Source organism: Indicator indicator, unplaced genomic scaffold, assembly GCF_027791375.1.
Source record: "Indicator indicator isolate 239-I01 unplaced genomic scaffold, UM_Iind_1.1 iindUn_scaffold_119, whole genome shotgun sequence".
Lineage (NCBI taxonomy): Eukaryota > Metazoa > Chordata > Aves > Piciformes > Indicatoridae > Indicator > Indicator indicator.
The window spans coordinates 65,031-75,495 of record NW_026539227.1 but is presented as its reverse complement, the minus strand read 5'-3'; the positions used below and the strand labels follow the sequence as shown (position 1 = coordinate 75,495).

Here is a 10,465-nt window from a genome sequence, read left to right as displayed (position 1 = left end):
GCCGGCCATGGGCAGCCACGAGAAGGATCTCTGCTCCCCCAAGAGGGCTCTGTCACGCTCCAGCAGCACTGTGTCCTCCAAGCACAGCAGTGTCCAGCAGGTTGGGGGGCTCCAGATTTGGGGAGAGGGGTGGAAGGAGGCTCAGGGGTTGCTGTCCTCCAAGCACAGCAGTGTCCAGCAGGCTGGGGGGCTCCAGATTTGGGGAAGGGGTGGGGGGGTTGGGGGCTCAGCGGGTGCTGTCCTCCAAGCACAGCAGCATTCAGCAGGTTGGGGGGGCTCTAGGCTTGGGGCAGGGGTGTGTGAGGGGCTCAGGGGATGCATGCAGTCTTGGGGGGTGTGGGGGGGGTGGCTGCTATGGGTTCTTAGGGGGCTTCACCCTGCTGCTTCACTCTGTATCACTGTAGGGAGATGCCTCATCCCCTGGGGGTACCCCTGGGGATAAGGTGGGGAGCACTTTGTCTACCCCTGGTGCCAAGGGGACACCCCAAACCCCTGCTCCCCATGCTGACTGCCATCCCACAGGGCTCAGAGAGCTGGGAGGTGGTGGAGGAGCCACGGGTGCTGGGCAGCCCTGGGCAGGAGCCACAGCGGCACGAGGGCTACCTGCTGAAGAAGAGGAAATGGCCCCTGAAGGGCTGGCACAAGGTAACAGGGCAGAGCTGGCACCATCCCCCAGCTGGCCCACCCCTGGGGTGATTTGGGCTCTTGGATAAGGGGGGGCTGCAGGGAATGGTCTCTGACCCCCTCCCTCCCCCAACCCAGTCTTCCCTCTCTGTCCCCAGAGGTACTTTGTGCTGGAAAGTGGCATCCTGAAGTACTCCACCACACGCCAGGATGTGAGTGTGGGGCTGGGCTGCACCAGTGTAGCCTCCTCAAGGGCATGGGACCAGGAGGGACTCCATGGCCCCCGTGAGGAAGGGGGTCTTCCCCCCACCCCCCAACCCCTGACAGGAGTCCCTGGGCTCCCCCAGGTCCTCAAGGGCAAGCTGCATGGAGCCATCGACATCCGTCAGTCCGTCATGTCCCTCAACAAGAAGGCTCAGAGGGTTGACCTGGACACAGAGGAGAACATTTACCACCTGAAGGTGCTGGTGGGCACTGGAGCCAGGGCTGGGGGCATTGGCTTAATCGAGTCTCCCCCACAACTCACTTCTGTCCCACAAGATCAAGTCCCCAGAGCTCTTTTGCCAGCTGGGTGAGGGCTGGGGGCATGGAGTCGTAGAATCATAGAATTGGCAGGGTTGGAAGGGACCTCAAGGCTCAGCCAGTTCCAACTCCCCTGCCATGGGCAGGGACACCTCACACTAGAGCAGGTTGCCCAGAGCCACATCCAGCCTGGCCTTAAAAGCCTCCAGGGATGAGGCTTCCACCATCTCCCTGTGCAGCCTGTGCCAGGCTCTCACCACCCTCATGGTGTAAAACTTCTTCCTGACATCCAATCTGAATCTTCCCACTTCTAGTTTTGCTCCATTCCCCCCCAGTCCTATCACTCCCTGACACCCTAAAAAGTCCCTCCCCAGCTTTCTTGTAGCCTCTTCAAGATACTGGAAGGCCACAAGAAGGTCTCCTTGGAGCCTTCTCTTCTCCAGACTGAATAGCCCCAACTCAATCAGTTGAGTCCCCTCACAACTCCTTCCAGTCCCACAGATCAAGTCCCCAGAGCTCTTTGCCAGCTGGGTGAGGACTGGAGCCAGGGCTGGGGCTTGGACAGGGCTGGGGGCATGGAGTCAATCAATTGAGTCCTCTCACAACTCCCTCCTGTCCCACAGATCAAGTCCCCAGAGCTCTTTGCCAGCTGGGTGAGCAGCCTCTGCTCCCATCACCAGGGCGAGAGGCCTGAGCTCTGCCCCCAGGGGGGTCCTGCAGGGAGGACCCCCAGCAGTGCACAGGTTGGTGAACACCTTGGGGTGGTGATGAAAAAGCAGCGTCTGGGGAGAGGGGCTGCTGAAAGCAGCCCTGGCACTGCCCTTTCTCCTCTGCTGCAGGGCCCCTGGACGAGGATCCTGCCCTCGGGCAGTGCCCCTGCCCTCTCCAGCCTTGCCAGCTCCCGGGACAAGGTGAACGCCTGGCTGAAGGACAGCCAGGGGCTGGAGCGCTGCTCGGAGGGTGAGGGGGGCAGGAGGGGATGCCCTAGGGCAGGGAGGGGATGCCCTGTGCCCCCTCTCTACCTGACCAGGCTCACTCCGTGCCTGTTGCAGAGCTGGCAGAGTGCCAGGCCAAGCTGCAGGAGCTGACAGGGATGCTGCAGAGCCTGGAAGCTCTGCACCGCATCCCCTCTGCCCCCCTCATCTCTGGCAGCCAGGTGAGTGGGGCAGCGGTGGGCACAGCACTCCCTCCCCTCCTCTTCCTGGTAAGGCTCTGGCTCCAGCCCCCTCCTCTCACCCACAGCCCTCAGCTGCCACGGAGAGGCCCAAGAAGGGCAGGAGGACCACCAAGATCTGGTGCACCCAGAGCTTCGCCAAGGACGACACCATCGGCAGGGTGAGGGGGGGGTCTGGGTGTCCCCCTGAGCTCTGCCTGCTGCTGGAGGGCAGAGCCCACCCCCCCCAGAAGGCCTTGCTGACCCCCATATTGTGTGTGTGTGTGTGTGTGTCCCCCAACAAAAGGTGGGCCGGCTGCATGGCTCTGTCCCCAACCTCTCACGTTACCTGGAGCCAGCCCAGAGCCAGCTGCCCTTCAGCCTGCCCCCGGAGTACCTCCAGCTGCAGAGGAGCTTCTGGGTGCTGGCCCAGAAAGGTGGGGTGAGGCCTGCTGAAGGGCGGCAAGGGGAGGTGGTGGTGGTGGTGGTGGTGGTTGGTGGGGTGCCAGCAGGGGTGCTGCAGCACAGGCTTGACCCCCGCCTTGCCCTGGCAGTGCACGGCTCGCTCAGCAGCGTGCTGGCGGCGCTGACGGCCGAGAGAGGCAGGCTGGAGGAGATGCGGCTGGCGCTGGACCGGCGGCGCTCAGCACCGCGCCCGGGTGGTACCAACAACGCCGGGGTGAGGGAGCGTGGAAGGGGCACCGCGGGGCTCGGCTGCGGGGCTGGCAGGGCGCCAGGGGGCCGGGGGGGTGCTCAGCATGGTGCTGGACGCTTGGGTGGTTCCTCTCTCCCCCCGCTCCCCAATCGCTGTCAGCTCCACGCTGGTTGGAGGGGGGCAGGTGGGGTGAGGGGCGCAGCTCAGCCTCCCTCCCCCCCTAATTACTGTCAGCTGGACACAGGCTGGAGGGGGCAGGCGTTGGTGAGGGGCGCAGCTCACCCTCCCCCTGCATCCACAGACTGCCCTGCGCCGCTTCCATTCCCTCTCCGTCTCCTCCGACACCACCCTGGATTCCTTCGCCTCGCTGCATCCCGATGAGGTCAGCGGAGGGGGGCCGGGGTTGGGGTGGGGGTCTGAGCGGTGTGTCCCCCGGCCCCAGGGGTGGAGGCTGAGGTGGTTGGTGGCTGTTCCCCGCAGCCGGATTCGCTGCCAGCCAAGGGCGGGGAGCAGCAGCTCTCCAACCGCAGCATCGTCTCGCTGGCCGACTCCACCACCGAGTTCTTCGACGCCTGCGAAGTCTTCCTCTCTGCCAGCTCCTCCGAGAACGAGGTGGGAGGGGGCTTCTACCAGGGGAGGGGCCATGGGAGGAGCTATCACAAATCGGGGCGGGGGGGGGGTGTGTGTATTGGTTTGGAAGCGGGGAGATCTCTGCAGAACCCCCCCACCCTCTGCCAGCCCTGTGCTGCCGGTTCTGTGGGTTCATCTCTCCCTTCTCTCTCCTCCCATCCTCCCCCCGTTAGCTAGCCCGGGAGATGCCCCCCAGCTCCCAGTAGCCTCCTCAGCCCCTGTGTGCTCCCCAGCCCCAGTGTGCTCCTCAGCCCCTGCGTCCTTCCCAACCCCTGTGTCCCTCTTGGTCACCATGTCCCCCCCAGCTCCTGTACCCCCTCCAGTCCCTGTTTCTCCCCGCAGCCCCCCACTCCGGCTGCTCGGGGTCTCCACAGTCTCTGAGCCCAGCCCCTTCCCAACCCCTACTCTCCCCTCCCGCAGCCCCACTGGTACCCACCCCCCCAATTCCGCTTCCTACCTGCCCCCAGCCCATCCCAGCTCCCCAGATCTCCTTCCCTCCTCTCGGGGGGGACCTGCCCAGTAGAGCCTCTCCCTGCCCCTCCCTCCCGGTAGCGTAACCACCCCCCACCCCCCACCCCCGGTCCCCTGCGTGTCCCCAGCCCTCGGATGATGAGTCCTGCATCAGCGAAGCCATCACCGGCGCCTGCGAGGACCCGGGGGGGCCGGGCCGCCCCCCGACAGGTACAGGGAAGGGGTGGGGGGCCCACAGGCACCGAGGAGAGAGTTTGAGGGGTGGGTGGAGTGCAGCTTGGACCCCACCCCACTCCACCACCCCGTTCCCGACAGGAGCAGAGGGGCCGGGACTGCCCACGGAGCCCGTGGAATTACCGGGACCGGATCCACGGCGTCGGAGCTGCCTTCCTGCCCCGCCAGCGCCCCCCGGGGATGTCAGCTTGTGGGGTCTGCTGCGGAGCAGTGTGGGGAAGGACTTGTCTCGGGTGGCCCTGCCGGTGCAGCTGAACGAGCCCCTGAACACCCTGCAGAGGCTCTGCGAGGAGCTGGAGTACAGCGAGCTGCTGGACAGGGCCAGCCGTGCCAGGGACCCCCGGCAGCGCCTGGTTAGGGGGGGCCGGGGGCACCGCGGGGGGTGGAGAGGGTTGGGGGACTGCAGGGGGTTGGGGGATATGAGGGAATCTGAAGGCCGGATGGGGGGTGAAGGGCTCAAGGGGGCTTGGGTAGGAGGAGGCTTGGGGGATGGGAGGGACTTTGAGAGCTGTTGGGGCTGGGGGTTTTGGGGGGTTCAGGGGTAGGGAGAGGCTCAGGGGGTGCAAGGGAGTTTTAAAGGCAGGTGGGGCTGGGGGACAAAGGGGAAGTCAAGGAGGTTGGGGGATTCCAGGGGGTTTAGGGAATATGAGGGACTTTGAGGGCAGGTGGGGCTGGGGAGCTTGAGGGGCTTGGGGACAGGGGGAGGCTTGGGGGACAAGGGGCTTGAGGGACACAGAGGGGCTCAGGGGTATGGGAGGCTCGGGGGACCACAAGGGACTCTGGGGGCAGGAGCTGCTTGGGGGGCAAGGGGAGTTGGGGGATGCAGAGGAGCTCGAGGGACTGAAGGGGCTTTGGGGGTTGGGGAGGGGACATGGGAAGGGGGAGGGCATGGGGGTCGGGGGGCACATGGGGGTGGGGGCTCAGGAAGATCAGAGGCTGCAGGGACAGGAGAGACTTGGAGGTGGGCAGGGGCACAGTGAGGCCCATGGGGCAGGGCTGAGGGACACCACAGCCCTTGGGCGGAGGTGGGCAGGGTGGGCGCCCTGCCCTGGCAGGGTGGCATCACGGGGTGGCATCCCGGGGTGCCAGGTGTACGTGGCTGCCTTTGCTGTCTCTGCCTACGCCTCCACCTTCTACCGGGCGGGCAGCAAACCCTTCAACCCCGTGCTGGGGGAGACCTTCGAGTGCGTGCGGCCCGACCGCGGCTTCCGCTTCATCAGCGAGCAGGTGGGCACCGGGCACAGGGCCCAGCAGGGGGGGCACACAGCTGGGTGGGCCCCCTGGCATCTCCCTCTCCCTCTTCTCCAGGTCTCCCACCACCCACCCATCTCTGCTTGCCACGCTGAGTCTGATAACTTCATCTTCTGGCAAGGTGGAGGCTGAGGAGGGAGTCAGGGAGACAGAGGAAGGGAAAGGGGTGGGGGGTGGGAGGGGGGGGTTGAGAGGGTTGGGGGATTCCAGGGGGGTTGGGGGTTATGAGAGAGTTTTGAGGGCAGGTGGGGTTGGGGATCTTGGGGGGATCTGGGGGCAGGGGGAGGTTTGGGGGATAAGGGAGTGGTCAAGGGACATGGAGGGGCTCACAGGCAAGGGGAGCTTGGGGGGCACAGAGGAGTTTGGGGGCATAGGTTGCTTGGGGGACAAGGGGAGCTTGGGGCACACCAGGGACTTTGGGGGCTTGGGTTGCTTGGGGGACAAGGGGCGTCAGGGGGCACAGAGGAGTTTGGGGGCAACAGTTGCTTGGGGGACAAGGGGAGTTTGGGGCACACCAGGGACTTTGGGGGTGGGGGGCATGGGGAGGTGGAGAGCTTTGGGGCTGAGGAGGATCTGGGGGGTTGAGGAGCCAGAGGGGCTTTGAAGGGCAGGGGCAAAGGCATATAAGGGGTCTCACCACCTCCTGCCCCCCAAGACATGAGGTGGAAGAACAAATTCTGGGGCAAGTCCCTGGAGATCGTCCCCATGGGCACCGTCAACGTCCAGCTGCCCAGGTGAGTTCGGTTGCCCTGGCTTCAGCTGGCAGCCGTGTCCAACCCCGTGGCGCTGCCACCAGCCTTGCCAATCCCCCTCCCCTTTTGGGGTCGTGGTGGCTGTGGCTGCAGGACTGGGGACCACTTTGAGTGGAACAAGGTGACCACCTGCATCCACAACGTGCTGAGTGGCCCCCGCTGGATCGAGCACTACGGCGAGGTGCTGATCCGCAACACCCGAGATGCCTCCTGCCACTGCAAGCTCACCTTCTGCAAGGTGTGGCCACCCTGCCCTGACACCCCCACCCTCACAACCCTGCCCTCAGACCCTCTCTTTACTCCTTGGTCCCCCATAGCTCTCACCCTTTTGCCTGGCCCCAGCTTTCAGAATGTGGCCGTCGCTCCCTTGGCCCCACACTCATCTAAACCCTGCCCTTTTCCCAGCTATCCCATCCCTTTCCCAGCTATCCCACCCCTTCCCAGTGGCTCCAACCCATCCCTCAGGGACCCACAAGTTCCCAGTGACCCTGCCTATCTCCAGTTACCCCTCCCCTTCCCCACTTAACGCCTGCTTCCCTAGTTACCCCCCCATTAACCCCTCCTTTTCCCCAGTTATCCCCCCATTTCTCCCTCTCCCCTCCCCAGTTCCCCCTCCCCTTCCCCAGTTTCCTCCCCCCTTCCCCAGTTTCCTCCCCCCTTCCCCAGTTCCCCCTCCCCTTCCCGAGTTCCCTCTCCCCCTTCCCCCGTTCCCTCCCCTCCCCGTTCCCTCTCCCCCTTCCCCAGTTCCCCCTCCCCATCCCCAGTTCCCCCCTGCCCCCTTCCCCACTTTCCTTCCCCTTTCCCAGTTCCCCCTCCCCTTTCCCAGTTCCCCCTCCCCTTCCCCGGTGTCCCCACCCCTCCCCAGCGTCCCCGGTGAGGCTCCGATGCCTGGGCCGGGCGCTGCCCTTCGGCTGTGTGCCCGCAGGCTCGGTACTGGGGCGCGGGAGCCAACGAGGTGCAGGGGGCGGTGCTGAGCCGCAGCGGGACGGTGCTGGAGCGGCTGGCGGGGAAGTGGCACCAGGGGCTGCACCGGGGGCCAGCCCCGGGCCAGTGCGTCTGGAGAGCCAGTAAGGAGCAGGAGGGGACAGGCTGGGTGGGGAAAAAGGGATAAACAACCCTCGGGGTGGGGGTCTCTCAGCACTGTGCCCTCCCCCCCCACTTCCCCTGCAGACCCCATGCCCCCTGACCACGAGAGGAGCTATGGCTTCACCCAGTTTGCCCTGGAGCTGAACGAGCTGACCCCGGAGCTGCGCAGGGTCCTGCCTGCCACTGACACCAGGCTGAGACCCGACCAGAGGTGAGCAGCCCCCGGGGCACGGGGGGGAAGGTGCTGAGGGTACTCAGCTCGTGGCAGTGAGCACAGAGTCGTAGGATGGTTTGGGTTGGAAGGGCTCTCCAAGGTCATCCAGTCCAACCCTCAACCCAACCCCACCATGGCCACCAAACCATGGGTTGGAAGGGCTCTCCAAGGTCATCCAGTCCAACCCTCAACCCAGCCCCACCATGGCCACCAAACCATGGCCCCAAGGGCCATGGTCATAGGTTTCTGGGATACCTCCAGGGATGGGGATTCCACCACCTCCCTGGGCAGCCTGTGCCAGTGCCCAATTGCCCTTTCAGTGAAGACATTTTTCCTCATGTCCAACCTCAGCCTCCCCTGGTGCAGCTTGAGGCTATTCCCTCTCATCCTGTCACTTGTTAGGGAGAAGAGACCAACCCCCACCTCACTCCAACCTCCTTTGAGGCAGTTATGGAGAGCAATGAGGTCTCCCCTCAGCCTCCTCTTCTCCAGGCTGAACACCCCCAGCTCCCTCAGCTGCTCCTCCCCAGCCCTGTTCTCCAGACCCTTTCCCAGTTTTCTTTGCCCTTCTCTGGACCTTCTTAGAGTTCTTCTTGCAGCAAGGGGCCCAAAACTGAACCCAGGATTTGAAGTGTGCCCTCACCAGTGCCCACTCCAGGGCACAATCACATCCCCAAGCCCTGCTGGCCATGCAATTGGTGATCCAAACCAGGCTGCTGGTGGCCTTCTTGGCCACCTGGGCTACCTGGGCACACCCTGGGCTCATCTTCAGCTGCTGTCAGCCAGCAGCCCCAGGTCTTTTTCTGGTGGGCATTTTCCACCCACTCTGCCCCAAGCTTGGAGCCTTCATGGGGTTGCTGTGACCCAAGTGCAGGACCCAGCACTTGGCCTTGTTGAACCTTATCCCCATGGATCCAGCCTGGCCAGATCCCTCTGTAGCTCCTTCCTACCCTGCAGCAGATCAAGCTCCCAGCCTGTATAGGATCATCTGCAAACTGCCCTCCCTCAGATCAGAGAATCAGAGAATCAGAAAATCAGAGAACCAGAGAATCAGAGAACCAGAGAATCAGAGAATCAGAAATTCAGAGAATCAGAAATTCAGAGAATCAGAGAATCATAGTTAGGGTTGGAAGGGACCTCAAGGCTCATCCAGTTCCAACCCCCCTGCCATGGGCTGGGACACCTCCCACCAAATCAGGTTGCTCAGAGCCACATCCAGCCTGGCTGCAAAAACCTCTGACCACCAACCAAGACTTCATTAGAAGAGAACTGGGCCCAGCACTGAGCCCTGGGGCGCACCAGTAGGGACCAGCTACCGACTGGGGCTGACTCCCTTCCCCTCCAACCCCCACCCCAGGTACCTGGAGGAGGGCAATGTGCCAGCAGCCGAGGCACAGAAGCGCCAAATCGAGCAGCTGCAGCGGGACCGGCGCCGGGTGATGGAGGAGAACAACATCAGCCACCAGGCTCGCTTCTTCAGGTCCAGCATGGAGGGGAGGAGGGGTCCTGAGGCTGCACTTCTGGGGGGGGATGATGTGTGGGGCACCCTGAATTTGACCCCCCTCCTCCCACCGTGCTCTTTGCCAGGCGGGTGGTGGATGCCAACGGGAAGGAGTCGTGGGTCACCAACAACACCTACTGGAAGCTGCGCTTGGATCCTGGCTTTGCCCACCTGGACACTGCAGTGCTCTGGTAGCCAACCCCCACAGAGGGGTGCTGAGCCCCTTCCCCCCCCCACACCTCCAGGGTGCTGAGCTCCTCCAAGGGGTTCTGAGCTGTCCCAAAGGGTGCTGAGCCCCCCCTCAAGGATGCTGAGCTCCCCGCAAGGATGCTGAGCTCCTCCAAGGGGTGCTGAGCTCCTCCAAAGGGTGCTGAGCTCCTCCAAAGGGTGCTGAGCCCCCCTTCAGGGTGCTGAGCTCCCCCCAAGGATGCTGAGCTGCCTCAAGGGGTGCTAAGCCCCCCACCTAGGGTGCTGAGCTCCCCCCTGCCCCCAGCTCATCACAGCAGTGGTGCCTGGCAGTGGGGCTGGTCCCCTCCCTCCCCCAGCACCTGGGGTGCAAATCCTCCTCTCCCCATCTCCCCCCCCCCACCTGTTTTGCTGCTGTTTAAGCAAAACTGTGATGGAAAATGAGGGGGGTGGGGGGGCCACAGGCAGTGTCTCCCCCTCCCCACCTCCCAGACCTGGGGCAGAGCCTCAGGGCTGCCTGTGACACTTTGGGGGTAAGGACTGGCAGTGCCCCCTGCCCCTGGGCTGTGTGGGCACAGGATGCCTACCTGGGTCCTTGGCTCCCTGGGGTAGGGGGCCCAGCAGGGGGGCGTGGGGGTGCCTGCAGGCAGGCAGAACCCTTTGCCCCCCACCCCCACCCCTCCCCCAAGCACAGAGGCTGCTCTAATAAAGGTCAGGAAGAGCTGGGGTGTGCAGAGAGCTTCATTCCCCAGGCCTTAGGAAGCCCCCTCCCACCCACAGCTGCCTGAGACCCCCCCCAAAATGAGGGGAGGGGGAGGTGGTCTAATCCCCTTAGCCCCCCCCCAATGCCTCAATTTCCCTCCCCTTTGCCCACAGAGAAGACAACAAGAGCTGTGCCCCACAGTGTCCCTTTTATTGCAAGATATGCTGCTCCCCCCACGCCCCTCTCCCCAGCCCCACACTGGGCACACGAGAAGGGGGGGGGGGGGGGCTCAATAAATACTTCAGCATTAACCCTCCCCCACCACCCCACCTTAAACCCCCTCCCCTGACAATAAAAACCTCACTGTTTGCCCCCTCCCCCACACCCCTCCTCACCCACCCCCCCAGTCCCTTCCCCGTGGCCCCACCAGGGGCTGATTGTCTGGAGCCCCCCCGCCCTGCTCAAGTCCTCCCTGGATATGGG

At 64.2% G+C, this 10,465-nt stretch overlaps 1 protein-coding gene across 1 annotated transcript; it reads left to right on the top strand.

The window, feature by feature from the left end:
- Positions 1-7: 7 nt before the first annotated feature.
- Positions 8-9,288, top strand: OSBPL7 (oxysterol binding protein like 7). Its single transcript, XM_054398800.1, has 22 exons — positions 8-100; positions 523-645; positions 783-836; positions 972-1,085; positions 1,770-1,889; positions 1,986-2,106; positions 2,199-2,302; positions 2,389-2,481; positions 2,607-2,736; positions 2,854-2,978; positions 3,232-3,336; positions 3,435-3,566; positions 4,184-4,265; positions 4,371-4,642; positions 5,379-5,516; positions 5,598-5,661; positions 6,196-6,274; positions 6,386-6,530; positions 7,218-7,359; positions 7,463-7,589; positions 8,950-9,072; positions 9,180-9,288. The coding sequence occupies exons 1-22, from the start codon at positions 8-10 to the stop codon at positions 9,286-9,288; spliced, it is 2,595 nt and encodes an 864-aa protein (XP_054254775.1).
- Positions 9,289-10,465: the final 1,177 nt, after the last annotated feature.

What these genes read in the sequence shown, in the direction of transcription:
- OSBPL7 (XM_054398800.1), top strand. Translation starts at nt 8, where the DNA reads ATGGGCAGCCACGAGAAGGATCTCTGCTCCCCCAAGAGGGCTCTGTCA. An exon ending in AGCACAGCAGTGTCCAGCAG is followed by an intron (nt 101 to 522) that starts GTTGGGGGGCTC and finishes GCCATCCCACAG; the next exon opens with GGCTCAGAGAGCTGGGAGGT. An exon ending in AGGACGACACCATCGGCAGG is followed by an intron (nt 2,482 to 2,606) that starts GTGAGGGGGGGG and finishes CCCCAACAAAAG; the next exon opens with GTGGGCCGGCTGCATGGCTC.